Raw genomic sequence first — 22,819 nt, 5'->3', positions numbered from 1 at the left:
TGTGGTGTCCCAGTGCAGGCTGTGAGGGGTGTAGGGGGTGTGCTGACCCAGCACAGGCTGTGAGGGGTGTAGGGGGTGTGCTGTCCCAGTGCAGGCTGTGAGGGGTGTAGGGGGTGTGGTGTCCCAGTGCAGGCTGTAGGGGGTGTAGGATATTTGCTGTCCCAGCGCAGGCTGTGAGGGGTGTAGGCGGTGTGCTGTCCCAGTGCAGGCTGTAGGGGGTGTAGGGTGTTTGCTGACCCAGCACAGGCTGTGAGGGGTGTAGGGGGTGTGCTGACCCAGTGCAGGCTGTGAGGGGTGTAGGGGGTGTGCTGACCCACTGCAGGCTGTAGGGGGTGTAGGGTGTTTGCTGACCCAGTGCAGGCTGTAGCGGGTGTAGGGGGTGTGGTGTCCCAGCGCAGGCTGTAGGGGGTGTAGGGTGTTTGCTGACCCAGTGCAGGCTGTAGGGGGTGTAGGGGGTGTGCTGACCCAGCGCAGGCTGTAGGGGCTGTAGGGGGTTTGCTGTCCCAGTGCAGGCTGTGAGGGGTGTGCTGTCCCAGCGCAGGCTGTGAGGGGTGTAGGGGGTGTGCTGACCCAGCGCAGGCTGTAGGGGGTGTAGGGGGTGTGCTGTCCCAGTGCAGGCTGTGAGGGGTGTGCTGTCCCAGCGCAGGCTGTGGGGGGTGTAGGGGGTGTGGTGTCCCAGCGCAGGCTGTAGCGGGTGTAGGGGGTGTGCTGTCCCAGTGCAGGCTGTAGCGGGTGTAGGGGGTGTGCTGTCCCAGTGCAGGCTGTAGGGGATGTGCTGTCCCAGTGCAGGCTGTGAGGGGTGTGCTGTCCCTGCGCAGGCTGTGAGGGGTGTAGGGGGTGTGCTGTCCCAGTGCAGGCTGTGAGGGGTGTGCTGTCCCAGCGCAGGCTGTGGGGGGGTGTAGGGGGTGTGGTGTCCCAGCGCAGGCTGTAGGGGATGTAGGGGGTGTGCTGTCCCAGTGCAGGCTGTGAGGGGTGTGCTGTCCCTGCACAGGCTGTGAGGGGTGTAGGGGGTGTGCTGTCCCAGTGCAGGCTGTGAGGGGTGTGCTGTCCCTGCGCAGGCTGTGAGGGGTGTAGGGGGTGTGCTGTCCCAGTGCAGGCTGTGAGGGGTGTGCTGTCCCAGTGCAGGCTGTGAGGGGTGTGCTGTCCCAGCGCAGGCTGTGGGGGGGTGTAGGGGGTGTGGTGTCCCAGCGCAGGCTGTAGGGGATGTGCTGTCCCAGTGCAGGCTGTGAGGGGTGTAGGGGGTGTGGTGTCCCAGTGCAGGCTGTAGGGGATGTGCTGTCCCAGTGCAGGCTATGAGGGGTGTACTGTCCCAGCGCAGGCTGTGGGGGGGTGTAGGGGGTGTGGTGTCCCAGCGCAGGCTGTAGGGGATGTAGGGGGTGTGCTGTCCCAGTGCAGGCTGTGAGGGGTGTAGGGGGTGTGCTGTCCCAGTGCAGGCTGTGTCTGTATCTGGGTTGACTGCACCAACTCACCTGCGCTGGGTCCGGGCTCCTGGGAGCCCTTTGAGGTGAGGTTCTCTGTGGTGCTTGGCTCCGTTGCCCTGAGCTATGGGGCACTGTCTCTGAGACACCACTGGATGCTCTGGCTCCTGGTGCTGCAGTGCATGATGGGACCTGTAGTCTCTGTGAGCTGCCTTCCCCCATTCAGCATCAAGCTGGCTGCACTCTGCTCCCTTGGGCACACACTGGGCGAAGTCATTGTGTTGCTCCCGGGCAGGGCTGCTGTGCCCAGCACTAGCAGGCTCTCGGAGGACAGATCTCAGCCCCATCTCAGACCCTTCGAAACGCTGCGTGAACCCTCCTTTCTGCCTGCGATTGCCATTCTCTGTCCCGTAGGCGGGTTTCACCGGATAGCAGCAAGGCTCGTGATTCATTGAGATCCTGCCAAAGAAGTGCCAGGCACGATCAGGCCAGCAAACCCCTCTCTTTGTATATAGGCTTAAATAGCAGGCTGGCCAGGAGATCACAGCTCTGGCTGAGTGACAGAGGGGCCGTGACAAGCGTTCACAGCGTCCTGCCCAGCAGCTCTCCCCGGGAAGCTCAGCCCTTGAGGTGCTCCAGAACCCACACCAAGTCCCCAACGCCCAGTGATGCTCAGATGCTGGGTTTTCGTTCCAGTCCCGTCTCTGCTCCTAACCCATGAAAAGCCTCGTCTGTACGCGGCTCGCCAAGTGCTGGCTGTGAAGAACAGCCTGGGGGTGGGGGGAAGGCGCAGGATCTGATGGGTGATGGGTGATGGCTGTGCCAGTGAATGTAAGTGTAGGGCCCCCGGGGTGCTCTAAGGATGGTGGGTGTCTCAGCTTGGATCCCCTACCCGGGAACGTTACCCCGGCTGTAGCACGTCTCCTGCGTAGATCTCAAGGCGGGTTAGGATTGTTATCCCTGAGACACAGGCTGTCCCGCAGGGCAGAGCCGGGCTGAGCTGAGCACCTGGGTCTCCTGTGTCCCCGTTTCCCGCCCTCTCCACCAGACCACGCGGCCTCCCACTCAGAAGCTGAGGCTGTCTCCCCAGCCACAGGATGGAAAGGGTTAATGTTGTTCTGTGTTTGCTGTGGGTTCCCAGCGAGGAGGAGCTGGAGATGTGTTCCCTGAAGGTCCTGGAGCCCCGCGGGAGCCCCAGCCAGTGCCTCCTGCAGCTGCTGTCAGAGAGGGACTGCACCCTCAAGTACCTGCTCTGCTGCTTGGATAAGATGGGACACACCGAGGCCTTCCAGTTTCTCTCCAGTGTCGGTATGGGCTGGTGGTTGGAGCAGGGACTGGGGGTCAGGATGCCAGGGTTCTGCTCCCCGCTCTAGGGTGGGAGTGGGGTCTGGTGGCTGGGTCTGGGGTCAGGACACCAGGGTTCTGCTCCCCGCTCTAGGGTGGGAGTGGGGTCTGGTGGCTGGGTCTGGGGTCAGGACACCAGGGTTCTGCTCCCCGCTCTAGGGTGGGAGTGGGGTCTGGTGGCTGGGTCTGGGGGTCAGGACACCAGGGTTCTGCTCCCCTCTCTAGGATGGGAGTGGGGCCTGGTGGCTGGGTCTGGGGGTCAGGACACCGGGGTTCTGCTCCCCGCTCTAGGGTGGGAGTGGGGTCTGGTGGCTGGGTCTGGGGGTCAGGACACCAGGGTTCTGCTCCCCACTCTAGGGTGGGAGTTGGGCCTGGTGGCTGGGTCTGGGGGTCAGGACGCCGGGGTTCTGCTCCCCGCTCTAGGGTGGGAGTGGGGTCACTGGCTCTTGGGTTCTAAGCCCCGCGGTGGGAAGGTGGGAGAGGGCTCTCTTGGAGCAGGGAGCAGCAAGGCAGAATGTCGGGATTCCAGAGAGTGTGAGCTGATGGCTGGAGCTGGGAACCAGGATTCCTGATGGTGGTTGGAGTGGGGGCCCCAGGAATTTACAGGTGAAGGGAAATTCTGCGAGGGGAGTGTAATGGGAACGATCTAAAACTACGGCAACTTACGCACAAGCCGGATTCTTGCCCGAGGCTACGTCTACACAGGAAACGCTGCAGCTGAGCCCCTCTAGCACTTCAGCATAGCCACCCTCGGCCGCAGCGGGTGGGGTTCTCCCATGGGGTAGCTAATCCCCCTCCCCCAGAGGCAGTGGCTGCGTCGCTGGCAGAATTCTTCCCTCGGCTTAGCACTGGCTGTGCTGGGTGTTTGTCGGCTTCACTGCGTTGCTCAGGGTGTGGATTTTTCACATCCCTGAGCAACGTCGCTGGGTTAACGTTTGAGTGTAGACCGAGCCTGTGACATATTCCTGGAGGGGCCTGATTTCCTAGAGAGCCAGGGGGGTGTTCTTTCCTCTCTTGCAGTCCAAGAGTCCATCAGGATCGTGGTGCAGCCCGAATCTCAGGTGGTTACAGAAGGGACCCGAGCGTCTTTCAGCTGCTGGGCGACGGGGCCCCCGGGACTCAGCTACCAGTGGTTCTGTGGGAAGCAGGAGGTGAGGCTGGGGGAGGGAGGAGGGAAAATGGAAAATCTCCAGGCTTAATAAATTAATCAGTCAATAAATCTGCAGCAGCAGCAGGGTCGAGTGGGAGGAGAACAGCTGTGCCACTGACACACTGAGCAGCCTTGGGCGAGTCAAATTTGGGGGACGCAGCTTGAGACACGAAGGGCCGAGCGAAGCACCCCCAACTCCAGCTGAGGCCAATGGATTCATTCGTGCCTGGTCAGCGCAGGCCGTGCTCAGAGCTCTGTGTCAATGCTAGGTGGTATTATTAGACCATGCAGCCTCCCGGTGCAGCCCCCGTGGGGGGCGGGAGTCCGGGACACTTGGGGATGGATGGAGGGCGCAGGGCCAAGAGGCTGCATGGTTCCTGCCCCCTTAGACCTGGCGTGGTTTATTTCGTGCCTGTTAGGTGCCTGGTGCCACCTCCCCTGAGCTGGTGATTGACCCAGCCACTCTACAGACTCCGGATTGGTACATCTGCCGCGTTAACCACAGGGCCAGCTTCGCGTTCTCCAGGTGGGCCCGGCTCCAGGTCAAGCGGAGCAGCAGCCCTGCCTCAGGTAGGAGGGCAAGTCACAGGGCTGTTTGCAGCAGCGGCAGGGAAAGCAGCCGGCAGTTGAGCTGTCTGGGGGCAGCTCCAGTCTTGGCACCGTGTTGACTTGCAGATTCTGCCCTTTGGGCCTGGCCGAGGCGGGAGGGCCGTGTACCGTCAATGCGGGCTTCATGCTTGTGCCTGGGATGGGCCTGCTGCCCTGTGGTACCAGCTGTGTCCTGTCCTGCAGTCCTTTCGCATGCCGTCCTCCCATTGATCCCAGCCCTTAAACAGCCTGCCTGACAGCAGCCTGCCTGACAGGCTGGGGTCACCAGGGCCTTCCTGCGAGTGCATTACAGTGGAAGGCAGTGTGGTCTAGTGGGTAGTGCACTGGACTGGGACTTAGGAGTCCTGGATGCTTTTCCTGGCCCTGCCAGTGGCCTGCTGGGTGACTTTGCCTCTGTGCCTCAGTGTCCCCATCTGTAAAATGGGGACAAGGCTCCTGCCCTCCTTCGTAAAGCACCGTGAGCTCTGTGGATATAAAGTGCTAGATAAGGGCTCAGGATTGCTGTTATGATGATTAACTGAAGCGGCCCGGCTATGAGCAGAGGGCGATCTGGGCTCTGGAGTGACACAGTGCCCTGCTGCTCAGACTGAGATGGAGCAGTGCCTGCTGGGATATGTAGTCTCCACTGGCTGGGCCTCCGTATTGCCCACCTGCTGCAGGACTGCACCCTTGGCTGCCCTTGCATGAGCCTGGTCCCACATGAGGACTCCTGTGCCTGCGTTGTCCTGCCCCAGGCTAGCACTCTGTTCTCCACCCCCCTCCAGCGAGCGGCTATTGCCCAACAATGGTGGGACTGCAGATCCTCTGTCAGCCCCAGCCCTGCAACTTGGACGAAGGAGACTCCCTCCAGCTGCAGTGCGTGGCCATCGGGAACCCACCGCCCCAGTACCAGTGGTTCCGAAACGGGAGTCCGATTGAGGGGGCGCGGAACTCCCACCTCCAGGTACCCTCCCTTGGGGTCTGGGCAAGGGCTGCTGGCTGGGCAGGGGGCCCGTAATGGGCTGCAGACTCTCGGTAAGGCGCTGTGGGCTCAGCAGCCCAAGGTGGGGGGGAGCGAGCGAGGGGTAATCCCGGATTCAGGGCTCCCAGCCTAGCCCACCGGTGCACGTTCTGCTGCATTCAGTGCCCGCAGCCCCCAGCTCACCAAAGGCAGATTCCTGGGGGCTCTAGTCACAGTGTATGGTGCCCAGAGTGCAGGGTCTGCCCGCTGGAGCACGCCTCTTCCTTTCCCCTCGCTGCAGGTGAAGCTGGTGACAACCGCGGAGAGAGGCCGCTATGCCTGCAAGGTGTTTAACCTCTTCCAGGAGCTGTGGAGCCAGGACACGGTGGTGGAGATTGGTGAGGACTCGGGATCTGGTGTCGGGACTGGGGATCTGTAGTCACCCCCACTGCAGGCCATTGGCAGGCTTGGAACGGGGGCCTTCAGAACCAAAGCTCCGTCCTCCATCACTCGAGCTAAAGGAGCAACTCTGTGCCCGGGTAGCAGCAGTAGGCTGTTACCCTCTGTTGACCAGCCACTAGAGAACAGAAGCCACATTTTGCTCGCGTGTTGGACCTGGGCGCACCGAGCCTGCAGGCAGTCCCCACCCCACCAGCCCTGCCCTGCGGGAGAGCTCTGAGGCTGCTGGGCAGGCTGTGAAGTGATGTGGTCAGTCCTATGTGAAAACCGGATAATCATGTGGGACACATGCTAGTCACATGGCTTGGTGCAGTGGGGGAAGGTGCTTGATATCCTGGTGATGGGCCTAGGGCTGCCTGTTAAACCCAGGGATCTCAGCAGGGGTCTCATGAACAGGTATTGGGGGTCACGGCCACCCTAGCTTGCTCATAATGTTAAATGGACGGGGCCCCAGCTGCGTCCTGGCTAGACTGCAAGGTGTGGGGAGGAGTTGAGGGCCCTTATTAAAATAATCTTCTCCCATGTTGGCCTGGAGTTCCCACCCGGGCATGGCCAGGGACAGAGGGTACATACCCCCTGCCCACCCTGGGCATTCCTGTCTCTGTAATACCTTCCCAGAGGCGTTGTGTGGGGAATGGCCGGTCCCACCCAGCCTCGCCGAGGCCTGGGGGTGGGAGAAGAGACCGCAGCGCTTCCTACGGTGCCTCCTGTGCCTGTCTGCAAGCCCTGCAGGGAGGACAGGGTTTGGGGCAAGGACTGTGGCACGAATGAACTGCGGCCCCAATCACCAGCCGGAGCCGGCACTCCCAGGCAGCCCTGCTCATCTCGCCAGCCTCACGACTTCACCCTTTGTTTTGTTCCAGGCCCACAGCTGTTTGCCTCCGGAGGCTCCTGGCGGGAGGAGGACGCAGGTAGGTGTCAAAGTTAGACTCAGGACTCATAGTTTGTCAGACCACTCTGTTTTATTAGCACAGCGCTCTGCTAATACATTCAGATAATGTGAGCCTCCATGCAAGATTCAAACAGTCTTATTTATACAGATAAAAGGGTGCGAACTAAACAAAGGGACAGAGAGAGCAAAATTGTAAAATATGCATGGAGCATAATATGCATATCCTGCTTCCTTGTTAACTCTTATCGATCTAAGACTAATGCTTCACCAATTGCCCTTAAGTGGCAAGTTAAGCAGTTAATGTCTGCTTTCCTGCCCCCCTGGCTTGCAGCTTTTCTCATTTCTACTTAAAGGTACATACAGCATTCTTTAATTCATTCTATTTCTTTAATATAATTCATTTCACTTTCACAATCCCTCCTTTTGGTCAAGCTTACGCAAAGACCAACAATTACTGGGTTCCACATATTAATAGTTCTTTATCTCTTCGTTCATCAGTGATATTTAACATCATCATATTAGCACTCTGTTTTGGGGTAGTCACCTGGGTGGCATACCTTACACAATTCTGGATACAACAGGAGATTAACTGAAAACATACAAAAATCATTGGGATTCCAAACAGGATAGTCAGGGCTCCCTGAAACAACCAGTTTCCTGTGCCAGAGAAATTGAATAGGTTACTTAGCCACTTCCATAAAGAACTTGGCTCTTCATGGGGAAGAGATGCAATTTGTTCTAAGTGACTAGCACGATCTATTACCTCATTGGTGTCGTCAGGTATGAACACACAACATTCTTTCCAATGAGAGCACAGGTCCCTCCTTTGGCCGCCAGCACTATATCCAGTGCCTGACGGTTTTGGAGGGCCATCTGTCGGATCGCCCCTGTTTCTTTGGCCAGGGTCTTTAAACTCTCTCCGGTTTCTTTTGCCATTATTTCAACTACTGCTTGTAACCTTAGGAGCCTTTTTGCATGGTGTATTACTCCCCCAAGTGGGATAAGGGAACCGCCAATGGCCTCTTCCCAGGTCAAGGGGCTTATGTTATTTACATACCATTGGGCATCTGATAAGTCCCTTCTTCTTCGCCTGAAATTACGGAGGCGTTCTCGTAGGAAGGACCCTAGCACTCGGAATTGTGGGAAGAGTCGGGCGGGATAACAGATACCTGACCAGTTAGCTGGTAACACAGTATAAGCTTTGGTCCCACAAACCCAATGATGGCCTATTAAGGCTGGGAAGGGTCGGTTGCACCCATTTGTCACATAGGTGCCTACAAAGGAGGAGTAATATCCTCCGAAGGGCACAGGGTAATTCTCCTTACGAGGAGTGGTGTTATTTGCATGGCATTGAAAGATTGTATTGTTTTCACTAAGATTACTGTAGGGGGAACATGAGCTTGATTTTTCTGTTTGATCCCAGGTTGAGAAAAAAATTCATATCCCCATACCCGGCCCACCACTCTTTAGTTTTGTTTGAACAATCCCATACACCATTGACCACAATATGCTGAAGACAATGACTTTTTCCCAGATCCAGCCCTGTCCCATTACACACCCAACACCAATGACCTTTTCCCTCCACCACACTTATCCATTTAGATACATTTATTCCCACTGCTTCCCAAGTGTCATTATTGTTCCATGTTCTGTTAAACGGACGAGGTCCTCCAGTGAGGTCTGGGGAATTGAGTGGGATTGCCAGGACAGGAACACCAGCTTGAGAGTGGGCTGGGATGTGGCTGCAGACCCAGCAATTAGAAATATTAAGAGTCTGAGCTATCCACACTTGCTGCTGGATAAAAGAATTGTCATTGTGGACTCCCCAGACCTTAAGACACCAGCAGCTGAGGAACAGGCGCCACCAGAGGCACATGTTGCAGGCAAGGCCCTTCCGGTTCTGACAACCTCAACTGAGGGAACCGCAGTCACGGTTTTACATCCACCGGGCAGTAGGCGCTAGGCTCACTACTGCTTCTTTTTGGGCCTTGCTTTAGGTCCTCGTCTGTTTCTGGCAACCCTTACGAGAGCGTAGATGGTAAGGTATTGCAGGCTGTTCCTCTACGTCTTTTTCTGGAGTCAAAATTGACTCTGCGTGGTCCTGAGGTGATTGGTTTGCTGGGGGGTGCCTTCTTACACTGCGAAGCATGTATGCACGCTGTGATGCCAGACAGTTTAACAGCCATCTGGATAGTAAGCAGTACCTGATGATTTTTTTGATGTCCTTTAAGTCTCTTTACTTCTTCTTCCTTGACTCTGGCTATAACAATGGCCTTCACACCTTATCTTTTCCTGATGCATACATTCCTTATTCACACAGATTGAGAATACAAACAGTAGTATTTTATATGGAGCAAAAAAGGCATTGCAAATTAAACCTTGCTAAGTTTTACAGTCAATAACCAAGACAATTTACATTGAGACCCAGGCCTTCAATGTTCCTCTAATCTACTTAACATAGACACAATATGTATATTTAACTAGAGGCCTACTTTGTAATACATATAGGAAACCATAGTAGACATTATAACTTATTCTAAAACAAAAGGGTGACCATAATCAGTCATAAGGATTGTTCTGGTCTGTCATTCCTTTCTGCTATTCAAAAAGGGTGGCTGACAGGGATGAAATCAAATCATACATTAATTCCTATGGGACATTATAAGATCCTGCTCCTACATATCCCCCTTTTGACACCAAGATTATTAATCGCCAGTGTCACTTCTTATTTAGTCCACGTAATAGAAAATACTGGGAGGTGATTTGGGCCTGTGGCTCTAGCTTTGCATACATTTGTTTTATCCAACAGCACATTTTAAATGTTACAATTAAACACATACAATTTAAAATCAAAACCAATTAGGGTTAGTAACATTAGTACGCCAGTAGTTGTGGGAGACCATTCAGAAAATACATTATACCAATGGTAAGCTGTTATGTCTTTCTGCAGTGGCAATTCTTAACATGCTGCCATTTGCATGTATAATATGAATGGTTTGGTTTCCCACATTGCCGTTTTGTTTGTTTTTAGGAACTATATTACCTTTTTATCTTTTGTAAACACAGTACTTACATTACATTTACATTTGTCTATTGGAAGGTTGCTAACACTTCCATTCTTTTAAAACACTTTCCCCCCCAAGAATTAACACATACACATAGCCCACTATACAGTACTTTGGTCTCATTATTCATTTTATCCCACATACAGGATCCTAGTGAGATGTCTTTACTACAGGGCTTTGGAGTAACAGGCATGGATAAGCATACCCACTTTTATTTGTTTCTTATTAGGTTGTCCTGTAGCTGATATTAGCTTTTTCTGAAAGACAAAAATAACATTTTTCTACCCCTTTTGGGGTGGCATTCATTATTGCTTAAAATATCCCTTTCTTTTACACGTACCCTTGCTGATTGCAGGCAAAACAAGAGGAATTACCTCCATATTTTCCTGTGTTTTTGTTCTATAGGCAGGCCAGGTTTTAATGGCTTCTATCTTTTAAGAGTTATGGGGAAATTATCCCACTGTTCAGTCATTAAATCCATGAGGTGGTGTACCTCAGTTTTCCCTTTACAGCAGACCAAGGTTACAATGTCTTTCCTGCTGTATTAAGCTTTAAGTTTGTTCACAGGTAACAGCTGAAAAGCATCATTACCATAAAGGATTTTTTTTCTTCAAAAATCATACACACTATACATTGTTACAGGGGTACGTAGTAACATTAAATTTATTTTAATTAAAGGTATCTTGTTATACCGTGCCTTTTATTTAGACCATTTGTTTGCTGACCAGGTATGTTCTTTATCTGCAACTTCTTTGTGCTGGCAGTTCTCTCACTTCCTTTATCAGTTAGATAATTTGCATCCACACAGGCTTGGCTTTTGGATTCAAAACCATTAGCAGAGCTCAGAGACTCTGTCTTAAAAGGAACACAATTAACTTTTACCAGAGTTTTGATTACTTTTAACTCTTGCTTCCAAAACACACATAGAGCTGAAAAAGAACACAGTCTATTGTGGCTCCTTTGGAGCCCGAATAGGGTTTTAATTAAGTAGCATGTTTCGTTTGCATTTCTTTTACCCCCTCTATAATATACACTGCACACGTCTGCACATTCCTTCTATACTTTAACTTTTAAACCATTAGCCAGATTAATTTTTACATAAGTGTAACTGTTTCTTTTGTTCTTACAGAGTTTTATTTACCCTTATCAAAGTGACAGTCTGATTACACAGAGCCATTTTAAGGCTCAGTGTTTCTAACATTTCTTCTTTTTGTTTTGTGCACCTCACCCCTGCTGTTGCTTCAGAGGGCCACTGATTTTATTCTTTTCCTACAGCTTTCATTTGCTATTTTGTTACAAAAACAAACAGAATCCAGAATCTCTCCCTATTTTTCTGATTTTGACTGTCCTGCTGCAGTCATGACTTGGTCTTTATTTGAAAACATTTAAATTTTGTAAAGAATCAAGTTACCCCTTAAGGGTTAAATACCAAATCTCAAAGTCAACCAACACTGATTACCTGTGTCTGGCAAAAAGGTCTGTCAGTTTTGCAACTTTGAATTAAAGAGTCAAATGGATTTTTAGTGGCATTATAAACAAAACCAAACCAATTTATCTTAAACTTACAAAAGAGGAGTTTTACAAACCTCACATATTCCCACAGACAGACAGATACATACACATTTTCTCTCCCTTAACATCCCTTTTACACTGCTTTGTTTTTACATAGCTGTACATAAATTACATTACCTTTATACATTTGGGGCAGTTCAGTTCTAATAGAACCCCCCCTATGTTCTTTTAGCAAATTTGACTCAATTGTCCGTAGTCAAATGATTTTAATTAGATAGTCTCTTTACCTGGATTATTTACAGACATTCCTCTGGAAAAGGGCCCATTTTTTCCTTTAGAATGGCTGCAAAGAAACCAAGAATTCTTTTAACAAGATCCTTTTTAACATTTTCACAAAGTTTAACTGTTTAATTCTCTCTAGTCTCTGTAGAGTTAACTTTTCACTCTCTTTCCTTAAATCACTTGTTTATTTCCCAAAATGACACCTTTATCAACTCAGATTTCACCATTTTAAGTATTGTTCCAGGGGTTCATACTTGCACTTACTCCTGACACTATGCCCTTAGGGCTTCCAACCTGTTTTTTTTTTTTTTTAGTTTCTTTATCTGTTGCTTGCCTGCTTGTCTGGGCCCAATCCTGCTTTTTCCAATGAACCATTTTTGTGAGTGATATTGTGGTCATTTCACAATTTTGAAAGAAATGCTTAAGGAAAGGGCCCAGGAAGGGTGGGGGCTAGTTGAGGAGCCCACCCTCCTTGCTGAATTGGTAATGGAACACTAAAGAATCAGTTTCTGAGACAGACAACGAAGGGGAACAGAACAAGGGGCATTTTATCCTTTTTACAATGAGAGGGGAGTATGAAGGGAGTTGGGATCGATCCGGGGTTGTTGGTTTTTTTTGTTTTTTTTGTTTGTTTGTTTGTTTGTCAGAGAACAGGGTGAAGGGGAGCGCTCAGTCTGGTGGTGGGAGAGGAGGCTTTTAATAAAGCTTTTAATTTATTATTTGAATATTTGAGAGAGGTGAGTTTTGATTTTGTCCACCTACGATTTGCCTCTTCCCATCACTGCATGAAACAATTAACCTCTCCTTTAGCCAATTTAGTTTTAGGCTGACCGAGTTTGTTTTTTTTAAGATGTCCACTCGGTCCTTGTTCCAAGGTTTTAACAGTGGCCACTGAGTTTTGGGATCTCCCTGAGTTAGCCTAGACCATTTTTCCAGAAATTTACAGGAGTCCGGACCCTTCCTAAAACTGAGCCGGCGTTCCTTTAGGGAACTGTCCCGACTTAGACGTCTGGTTACCAATACAGGAGGACTTTACACACACCAATCACACAAGAAGGAAATTCGGGTTCGTCAGAGCGATGCCCGGTGCAACACACAAAAGGAGCCCACAGGCTACTGACTCAATCGCCCTTGCTTTCACACCAAGAGTTTTACCCAAGGTGCGGTGCGGCTGCGATTGTGCAGATTTCACTCACTCAGACCGCGGGGACAGGAACCCCTTGGTCGGCCGATCCCCGGACGGAGATGGCACCCAGACTCAAACACTCCACAGGAGGACGGATAGACACAGAGACAGAACAGTCCTCAGTCCGGACAAAACACAGAAATAATTACCTGACCAGATTCCTGATGTCAGATCCCGGGATCCCTACCAGAACAGAGTGGGAACCAACAGGTTCGATGGCGTAGACCTCACTGTGGTCGTGCACCCTTCCGTTCAGGAGGAGGACCGCTCGGGCCAAATGCCCAGGTGCCGGCTACCACGGTCGTCCTACAAAAACGGTCAGGAATCACACAGCCCCAGTGAAGACGGTTGCCATCTCGGTGGAACCTCCAAATTGTCAAAGTTAGACTCAGGACTCATAGTTTGTCAGACCACTCTGTTTTATTAGCACAGCGCTCTGCTAATACATTCAGATAATGTGAGCCTCCATGCAAGATTCAAACAGTCTTATTTATACAGATAAAAGGGTGCGAACTAAACAAAGGGACAGAGAGAGCAAAATTGTAAAATATGCATGGAGCATAATATGCATATCCTGCTTCCTTGTTAACTCTTATCGATCTAAGACTAATGCTTCACCAATTGCCCTTAAGTGGCAAGTTAAGCAGTTAATGTCTGCTTTCCTGCCCCCCTGGCTTGCAGCTTTTCTCATTTCTACTTAAAGGTACATACAGCATTCTTTAATTCATTCTATTTCTTTAATATAATTCATTTCACTTTCACATAGGTGAGGCCCAGGTGGGTCCCACCCGGACCTAGGAGCTCCTCTCTGAACCCAACTCCCCTGGGCTGGAGGCTCTGGCTGTGCCCGCCATGGGGCAGGTCAGGCGTTGTCACGGCAGCCGTGGCCTTTACACGTGCTAGTTAGTGGACTGGACTTCTTCTTTGTCCTCGCCCAGCTTAGCTGGCTGCTGGGGGCTGAGTGCCTGCCCTGCGGCCCAGGGGGTGCTGCTCTGGGCAAGGGAGCTCCTGGGACTTGTGTTGGGTTGCCGAGGTTCCCTCCCCGCCGGGGGGGCAGGGTCTACCAGCCATGGTGCCCGTGTGGTGCTCAGAGAGATGATCGTGTGTCTCTTTCTTTCCAGGGAGTGCCCCAGAACACAACGGCCCCAGCCAGTTGTACGGTAAGAGGCTGCATCCAAATCCCCAGGCCAGGCCTCCACTTAGAAATGGCTCGAGAGATACGGCTCTGGGCCTTCCCCCCTCGATACATGCATCCTCCTTCCTCCCTGGTGCCAAGGCGGGGACCCATTCCAGACTGTTCTCCCAGCCAGCCCCGTCTCAGCTGACCCGTGGAGAAACATGTCTCGCTGATCCATCCTCACGTGGGCTCCTCCCTGTGGATTGGGCAGAGAACCAACGCGGATCCAGCCCTGCCTGTGGATGTGAGAGATGGAGAAGAGCCATCAGACCACCTAGCCCAGCCCTAGGATTGGCCTGGCAATGCAATCTCCAGGGCTCTGTCCATCGCCCATCTCCTCCATGGCTTTGCAGCATGCCCTCCTACCCCTGCCGCAGCCCTGGCACCCACTGGCAGGCAGCGAGCACAGCGTGCTGGCTATTTTAGGCAAAGTGTGGCCTTCAAGGAGGAGCCAAAGTCTTGTCTGGAGGGATAAGCCAGCTGGAGGGAGGACTCTGCCTTGCTTTGGAATAGAGGTCTAGGCCCAGGGCTAAAACTTGGGGCCGACTAGTTACATCCCGACTCTAGAGAGCCCATCTACAGCAGGTGGGGCAAGAGGCTGTCTGGGGTGGTGCTGAGCGTGAAGGGGAGATAGAAGCAGGGAGAGGATGAACGTTCATCCCAAAGGGCCCAGGAGGGTTCCCCTCGCTCCCTCCCCATCCTCCTGACCTGTTCCTCTTGTCCCTCTCCTGGGGCAGCCACAGACAAAGTGGCCCTGCTGATGGGCAACATGAACTACCTGCACCACAAGCACCTGAAAGCACCCATGGTGGACGTACACGAACTGACCAACCTGCTGCGCCAGCTGGATTTCAAGGTGGTCTCCCTGCTGGACCTGAGCAAGGACGAGATGCAGATGGCCGTCAACGAGTTCCTTCTCCTCTTGGACAAAGGAGTGTACGGTACAGAGGGAGTGCGCTATGTCGCTGGGTAGCGGTGGGAGAGCCCTTCTTTACTGGAGGAAGGGATGTCTACATGGTGTACGTTGGTCTACGCTGGAATACGCCATTTCCTGCTGGGGCCCCGATCCGTCTGGGCAGACTAGTGCAGGCTGGGAGGGGTGGGACTTCTTCACCAGTAAATACACAGGAAGATTTTCATGAACATTTCAAAGTTTTTCCCCAGTTTTTTTCCTTAAAGTGCCAAGTTTTAAATGGAGTCAAATTTTAAACTTAAAAAACTGTTGCCCCCTCAGTGGAGGCGCCCGTTTCCTGCCCCTCTTGTGGCTGGGCGGTCGGGCAGCATCTCTGGGGCTCAGGCAGTAAAAGCCGAGGGTGGAGCGTGTGTATTTTAGACGGCTCTATCATTTCTCGTAATCGCCCTCATTCACTTGCCCAAGTGCCAGAAGGGAGTTGGCACTGAGTGATTGTCACCAACTGTAGACGGTCTGGGAGGTGTGGGATCGGTAGCAGCCCGGTGGGGGTCACAGACGCACCGTGGGGTGGCAAGGGCCTTCCTTGCTCTCACTACTGCTCAGCTCTAGCCTGGCACACTGCGCCACACAGCCCGGGGACCGGAGTCACGATAACTCCGTGTCAGCCAGGTCGGGCCCTGTTGTGCTGGGTGCTGTACAGAGGTACAGAGGGCGAATGACAGGAAGGTAATGGGGCCATAAGGAGAAATGAGGGAGTGGGAGGGAGGGATGGGGCGACAGGCAGACAAACACAACAGGAGCTGTGTATCTCCTAGCTCGGCAGGTACAGTGGCCACAGGTCGGCTAGCAGCCACCTAGGAGATGCCCACAGGCCGCAGACACGGGGGCGAGGAGGGACTTGGAGGGACCAGGGGATGGCTGGAGGAGTCTGTCTGGGTGCCTCCCACTCGGGACAGGAGAGAGCGCACAGATGCTTGTGGGAGAAGCCAAGGGGCCCTGGAGGCTGGATTGTTAGCAGCTCAGTGGGTGCACACTGGGTGAGGCCGAGCTGTGGAAGGCTCTGGCATTAAGGACAGGGTTTGGCTTAGCAGGCGTCAGCGGGGTGGCATAGCCAGAGCCTGAAGCCAGGCCGACGATCCTGCTGAAGGCCTAACGCAGGACCCCTCCGACAGCCTGGCCAATCCATTGCGGCAAGCAGGAAAGGGCACTCCAGGCAGTATGACCCCAGGGATGGGAGGGGGGAACTGGGCGAGCAGAGGAGGGTTGTGTATAGGTCAGGCGGAGAAATGAGTGGGAAGGAGGAGGAGAACCTGAACTGGATTTCTGAGCCCCCCTGGAATGGACTTTGCAGCCCTGGATGCAGCGGGCTGCAAGGCCAGAATTAGGAGGGAGGCAGAGATGGAGACGGTGTGAGAGCAGCACAGACCGGTGCAGGTTGATGCACTCTGCTCCTGCTCTCCCTCCCCCAGGTTTGCTCTACTACGCTGGCCACGGCTACGAGAACTTTGGAAACAGCTTTATGGTTCCGATTGACGCGCCGAGATCCTACACCTCGGAGCACTGCCTGTGCGTGCAGAGTGTGCTGAAGAGCATGCAGCAGCGGCAAACCGGCCTCAACATCTTCCTGCTGGACATGTGCCGCAAGAGGTGAGCACCCCAGAGCCAGCCGCCCGGGAGCAGCAGGGCCAGGAAGCGTCGCTCGGCACAGCTGAGTGGCTGCATTCGCACTCCTGTACCGCGGACGTAGATGGGGACACAGTTCTTGGCTGCCTGCTTTGAGGGCCTTGGCTGGAAGGTGCTATGTAAGTGCAAGGGACGTACACAGCAAGGGCGTGCGAAAGCAGTCCTTTTGCTTTCCAGAACACATACAGACACTGGTGCAAGCACACGTGTGACCATGCTATCAGGTGTGAAATATTATAGCCACACACTCTATAGCCACACACAGCTGCCTGTGGGCATGCGTATACCCAGGGATTCCTACCCAGACGCACGCAAGAACATGCACGCAGAGGCAGCCACCATGCGTCTCTTAGCCTGACTGCTGCTAAGCTGGCAAGTGCCATGTTGTGCCGTCGCTGGCAAATGACGCCATTCCACCAAGTAAAGACACTGTAGCCTCCAGGCGCAGACAGATTGAGATCTCGGCGCCCGCGGCTCGTATCCGGCTCGTTGGCCGATCTAACAGGTCTTCCCCAGCTAGTATTGCAGTGCTGACGACGCTGGGCTGCCAGTTGGTGTCTCATTGTGTTGGCGCACTGGCCTCATGCTAAACAATTCATCGGGCTTGCACTGTTTCCAGCCCGGTTCAGGGCTGTTCCTTACAGCATGTCCTGCAGGGCTTTGTCCTGTCTGGGCCTGGGGGCCCAAGCAACAGGGCTCCCACCTGAGGGACTAGGCCACTACCTCCCAGAGCTCACCGATAGGCAAGTGAATAGCATGAAACCTTTCCTCCGCTCCTCTGATCAGAGCCCATTGGCCTGGCCCCAGCCCGGAGGTCCCAGAGCGACCATGGACTGTGTAGGTTTCATGTCCCTCATGAGGTGCTTCCATTTCTTTTCAGGAACCTGAACGACGACATCATCCCGCAGGTGGGGGCGCTGCAGGTCACAGCCAACATTGTCTTCGGCTACGCCACGTAGGTGCTTCCTGTCGCCTCCCGCTGGCCACAGTCACTCCTCATCTGTGTCCTCCTGGGGCTTGAGTTGGGGGACGGGCGCAGGGTCCATTACAGGGGACTGAACCCACCAGTCACTCTGTATTTGGAGAGCTGCTAGCAGGGGTGTGTTCTGCATGGGCCTCCTGGGGTGACAATCCTTAGGAGAAAGGGCAATAATGCAGCACACCTCCATATTGCCTCTCACCCCAAGCTCTCCGAGAGGCAGCCTGGTCTACAGGTTAGTGCACAGGGAGTCAGCGTCAAAAGAGCTGGGTTCGGTACCCCATTCTGCAGTACCTGGGGCATGTCAGGTCCCTGCTCTGTGCCTCGGGCTCCTTCCCCTGTCCATAACGTGGCCGTAACAATTCTTGGCCACCTGCTTTGAACTCCTTGGCTGGAAGGTGCTGTGTAAGTGCAAGGGACTGGGGCAGAGCACTTTTAATTCATTACGCATCACAGTCCTTTTGGAAGAAGGTAGAGTTATTAGCCCCCATTTAGAGGTGGGGAAACCAAGGCACATCAAGCCAAGCTGGCATTCCACCGCCCACATGGCTGATCCGTGCCGAGCTGGACAGAGAACCCAAGTGTCCTGCCTCCCAGTCCTGGACTTTATTCTCCAGACAGCACTTCCCCCGCACTGCATGTGCTGTGTATTTTGTTCAGTTCCGTGTCTCTGTCCCAAGCCAGAACTTCTCCCCTCTGTAACCTGAGGGGAGGGGGTGACTTTCTGGGGCTGCTGCCTGCGTCTCTCCCAAGCAATGGTGCTGCTGAGACCCCGGTGCTTTGGTGGGGTAGGTACGTCTGCCTCTCAGGCCTGCTGAGCTCTCGCGGTGGGGAGCTGCGTCATGAGCAGGCTTTGCGGGAGTGGAGAGGGGGGATTCCCCCCTCAGACTGGCCTTGGAGAGCGAAGCAAGGGGCACAGCTCCGGGGCCGGAAGCTCCAGGAGAAGCGAGGCTCCGGTTCCCATTGAAACACAAGGGCAGCAAAGTCCCTGCGGCCCTGTGAAAAACCCAGCCTTAGAACACAAGGGGATCCAACCTCTCTTCCCCCCTTATCTTGGCTATTGGGCTGCCTTGATAGGCCCTAGGCCAGGGGTGGGCAAACTTTTTGGCCTGAGGGCCACATCGGGGTTCTGAAAGTGTATGGAGGGCCGGGTAGGGAAGGCTGTGCCTCCCCAAACCCTAACCGCCCCCTTCCACTTTCCGCCCCCTGACCGCCCCCCCTCAGAACACCCGACCCATCCAACCCCCCCCCACTCCTTGTCCCCTGACGACCCCCATCCAGCTCCCCCGCTCCCTGACTGCCCCGACCCCTATCCACCCCTGCCCCCGGACAGGCCCCCCCGGGACCCCATTCTACCCAACCCCCCCTCTAAAGCCCCTTTCAGAATGCGGCCCTGCGAACATGGGCGGAGGGCTCACGAGGAGCAGGGGCAGCCACGCAGCCGGAGAGAAGCTGCAGTTTCCCCTTCAAAGCGCCGCTTCTCTCCGTCTGTCTGCTCGGCCGCCCTGTGCTCCTCCTGAGTCGTTTGCCAGGCTCCCGCCACCCGCACCGCCCGCCTGCTCCCCTGAGCTTCCCTCCCTGCTCTCCCCTGTCCCTGCCGTGCAGCCCCCTCCCGCGCCGGCGGCACGGCGAGCTGAGGCTGCGGGGGACAGCAGGGGAGGGGCCGGGGCGAGCCTCCCCAGCCGGGAGTTCAAGGGCCGGGCAGGACGATCCTGCGGGCCGGAGTTTGCCCACCCCTGCCCTAGGCCCAGACCCAAACCTGAACTTCCCCAGGTTGTAAGGGTGTCTGGAACCAGGGTCTTGGTTCCGGACCATCTCTGGTGAGCCGTTCTGCCTGAACCCAAAGCTTCCTCAAGAGTCCGAATCAAGCCAGCTGCTGTTGAGGCCAGGTTCCCAGGCCATTCTGTGCTGAGCGGGAGAAAGGGAGCAGCTGGGCATAGAAGAGGCTTCACCCCTGCCATGAAGGAGCTCCAGGCCTTAGCTCTCTTCCGTGCCCCTCCCAGATGTGCGGACGCAGAGGCCTACGAGCTGAGCCAAGGGGAACTGTTCAACGGCATCTTCGTCAGCTTCCTGAAGCGATGGCTGCTGGAGGAGGAGAAGATCACGGTGCTGCTGGACAAGGTGGCGGAAGGTGGGTTATCCTGGGGTGGGGGTAGAATGACTCTTCCAGGCCAGCCCGTTACAGCTCAGGACTGTCGGCGAGCCGTTGACTCACGGCTGTGCTGAAGTCATGTGCCCAGCCCTGGTTGTGTCTTCCAGACATGGGAACCCTGGAGATCACCAAGGGCAGGCAGGCGCTGGAGCTGCGGAGTAACCTGTCCGAGCGACGAGCCCTCACTGATCCAATTAAACTGTCCGAGGGCCCAGAGGAGTTCTCTGTCAGGAACCTGCAATGGGCCAAGGCCCATGGTGAGAATTGGGGCCCCGTTATCCCTGCTGAGGGAGGCAGACAGTGAGAGAGGCCTGTCCTGGAGGCGGGGGGAGGGCGTTACTCAGGGAGCCCCCAGGGATTGCAGTGACTCGGGGAGGTCTCAGCCCATGGAGCAGGCATTGCAATGCAGTTACCCAGAAAGCACGGGACAGAGCAGAGAGCTAGAGCGTGAGGGGCACACAGCTGGGCCCAGCAGGAAGCCTAGATCTCGTCAAACTTCTGCAAATGGCTTTGTTGCTATTGTCCCAGCTCTGATCAGGACAAGCACTGCTGGGATGCTGAGTTAGTGTCACAAAGCAGCTGCCATCGGGGAGCTCCACACTGACCCTGGGGACAGGACCCAGAGCCTCCTCCACTCCCAAAGCGCAGGCCCCTGCCATGTCAGCTGAAGGAGAATCTCCATTAATAGTGTTGGTAGGAGAGGGCCTAGGACACATGGCTGAGCAGTTCTCATTCTGACCAGTAGGTGGCAGTGAGACACACACGCATATCATGGGCCCATTTCTTTGTTTGCAGTGCTTCCCGAAAGCCGATACCTCCAGTTCGACTGCGGGGCTCGGGTACAGCTGGGCTTCGCTGCTGAGTTCTCCAACATCTTGATCATCTACACCCGCATCGTCGAGATGCCGCAGGAGATCACACGGTGTGAAGCAAAACTCACAGATGTCCCAGAGGTGAGAGGCCCAGTGCCAGAGCCTGCCTGGCTCAGAGCCCTGGCTCGGGATAACTGCGGGGTTGGGGGCTGAGCGCTGGGAACAACTAGACCCCCACCATTATTATTTTTTAAATCTCATGATTTTCAATCCAATCTCGTGATTTCGGGGATGCTGAGTCATGATTTCGGACCGCATTGGGTGGGCGGTACTGCAGCCTGGTGCCCTCTCATGCCTTGGCTGCCTTTGATGATAGTGCTGTCTCTGGCAGGAGCTGGATGTGGATTTGAAATTTACCAACAAGGAGAGCCCAGAGGAAATGGGGAGCAGCCTCTCCCTGGCCTGGAGCCTCAGTTTCCCCGAGTGTTGCCTCTACAGCCGCCTCTGTGGCCTGCAGAAGCTGAGGGTAAGTGCTGCCCTGCCCCGTCGGTGCTGTTCGTGGTGAGACTGCTGGTTGTGTAACCACATCCAAGGTGGAACGGACTCCAGCTCCTGCAGGGCCAAGAGAGGCTAAAGGCAGGGAAAAAATAATGACCCTGATCATGCAGAAGGAGGCCAAGTGAAGCCCTAGTGTACATGCGCTGGCTCACTCCGCTGCCTTCAGGGGACTCCCGTGCCCTGACACCGGGATTTCGATCCTTCTCACCAGTGCTGGGCTTTGCTGGAGTGAGTGACTGTAACCTTTGGGGCAGGGACTGTTTGTTCTGTGTTTGTACAGCACCTAGCGCAGCGCGGTCCTGGTCCGGGACTGGGGCTCCTAGGTGCCCTGGCAATGCACATAATGAATAGCAGCCTCAGCGGGCAGGAGCTCCCCATGCTATTATGCATGTTATAGTGAATGGATCCAATGCATCCCTCGGGTAACGTCCAAGTTATTATCTAGTGGCACCTAGAGTCACCAGCTGACAGCAGGGCCCCATTTCCTGGGCACTGCAGGGACAGTCCCTGCTCACAGACACACGCTAACAGGAGCCAGACAAAGGCAGTACAGCTGGGGAACCAAGGGGGAGAGAGGTGAAGTGATTTGCCAAGGGCTGCACACGGAGTCTGTGGCAGAGCTAATTTGACCCAGCTCTCTGGGGTCCCAGGCCAGTGCCTTCCCCACAAGGCCATCCTGAATGGTGCTGAGCCCCTGGAACGGAGTCCCAGCCGGGAGGAGTTGGCACCGTCAGGAGTCAAAGGACCAGCATTGACCTTGTGGCTGGTGGTTAAGGAGAGGGCAGTGAGGAGTGTGATGTAGATGTCGTAAGGCGATAACAGTGTCACATGGTCCTGTCACATGCCCACCTATGGTAACCCCGGCTCGTGGTGTTGTTGCAGAAAGAACTGGCCTTCACCATCTGCCTTCAGTACCAATACCAAGGACTCGACGACTTCCTTGAGGAGAGCCAGTCAGTAAATATCGGGAAACCACTGATTGCAAAGCTCAACCTGTGTGTCAGCGACGGGCCAGGGGCAAACACCCCACTGGCTCATGCAGACTTGTGTGCAGACGCCTTGACCGGCTCATTCCAAAGCACTGGGAGCATGGAGACCTCCGAGTCACCAGCTGCCTCAGAGACCTACCGGAGTCTGCCTTGTGACTCGCACCTTGGCAACTGGTGTGCTGAAGATGGCCAGTGGGCAAACACCCCCGAGGAGAACCTGAGCCCTGAGTTCCCAGGCTCTCGCTCCATGTAGCGGAGTGATACATGGGGTATCGGGGTCCGGCATAAACGTCACCATCCACTTCTCTTCCCAGCGTGGACCGAAGGAAACCGCTAGGGTCAGATTCTGCCCTGGCCTCCACCCCACACAGTTAACAGAGACTGGGAACCAGTCTGTAAATGGATCACTGAGCACCAAATAACACAGAGCTATTGACAGGCGCGAGAGTCCCAGATCCCAAGGCAGAAGGGACCACTGGGCTCGCCTAGTCCAGTCTCCTGCAGTGCACACCTCAACCCAGTAGGGGCTGCACCGGCCCAGGACTTAGCTGTTTCCCTCTTTCCCGCGCTAGCGATGGAACGCTGTGTCCGTAGTCCTCCCAGCCAGCCCACGCTGGCCTCTCTGCATGGGATCGCAGGGAAACCCGGGCGCTGCTGGGGAGTTGTACTGAGAAAATAAACGTAGACCTTAATATAAAA

At 54.5% G+C, this 22,819-nt stretch overlaps 1 protein-coding gene across 3 annotated transcripts in view; it reads left to right on the top strand.

The window, feature by feature from the left end:
- LOC101950925 (mucosa-associated lymphoid tissue lymphoma translocation protein 1-like) overlaps positions 1–22,819 on the top strand; it is a 29,180-nt gene extending 6,361 nt beyond the window's left edge. The window contains exons 3-17 of one of the 3 annotated variants that reach the window (XM_065578134.1): positions 2,560–2,726; positions 3,783–3,913; positions 4,332–4,482; positions 5,286–5,464; positions 5,763–5,859; positions 6,784–6,831; positions 13,979–14,017; positions 14,772–14,975; positions 16,417–16,594; positions 17,511–17,585; positions 19,613–19,740; positions 19,869–20,018; positions 20,557–20,714; positions 20,965–21,099; positions 22,014–22,819. In XM_065578134.1, the coding sequence (XP_065434206.1) occupies positions 2,560–2,726; positions 3,783–3,913; positions 4,332–4,482; positions 5,286–5,464; positions 5,763–5,859; positions 6,784–6,831; positions 13,979–14,017; positions 14,772–14,975; positions 16,417–16,594; positions 17,511–17,585; positions 19,613–19,740; positions 19,869–20,018; positions 20,557–20,714; positions 20,965–21,099; positions 22,014–22,373 (2,200 nt within the window). In that variant the 3' untranslated portion in view covers positions 22,374–22,819. Of the gene's footprint in view, positions 1–2,559; positions 2,727–3,195; positions 3,369–3,782; positions 3,914–4,331; positions 4,483–5,285; positions 5,465–5,762; positions 5,860–6,783; positions 6,832–13,978; positions 14,018–14,771; positions 14,976–16,416; positions 16,595–17,510; positions 17,586–19,612; positions 19,741–19,868; positions 20,019–20,556; positions 20,715–20,964; positions 21,100–22,013 lie in introns of those variants that run through there. The other 2 variants (XM_065578135.1, XM_065578136.1) reach the window with 2 other exon arrangements.

The sequence above is a fragment of the Chrysemys picta genome, chromosome 25 (assembly GCF_011386835.1).
Source record: "Chrysemys picta bellii isolate R12L10 chromosome 25, ASM1138683v2, whole genome shotgun sequence".
Lineage (NCBI taxonomy): Eukaryota > Metazoa > Chordata > Testudines > Emydidae > Chrysemys > Chrysemys picta.
The sequence above is the reverse complement of the archived record's forward strand: the minus strand, read 5'-3'. Positions and strand labels throughout refer to the sequence as shown.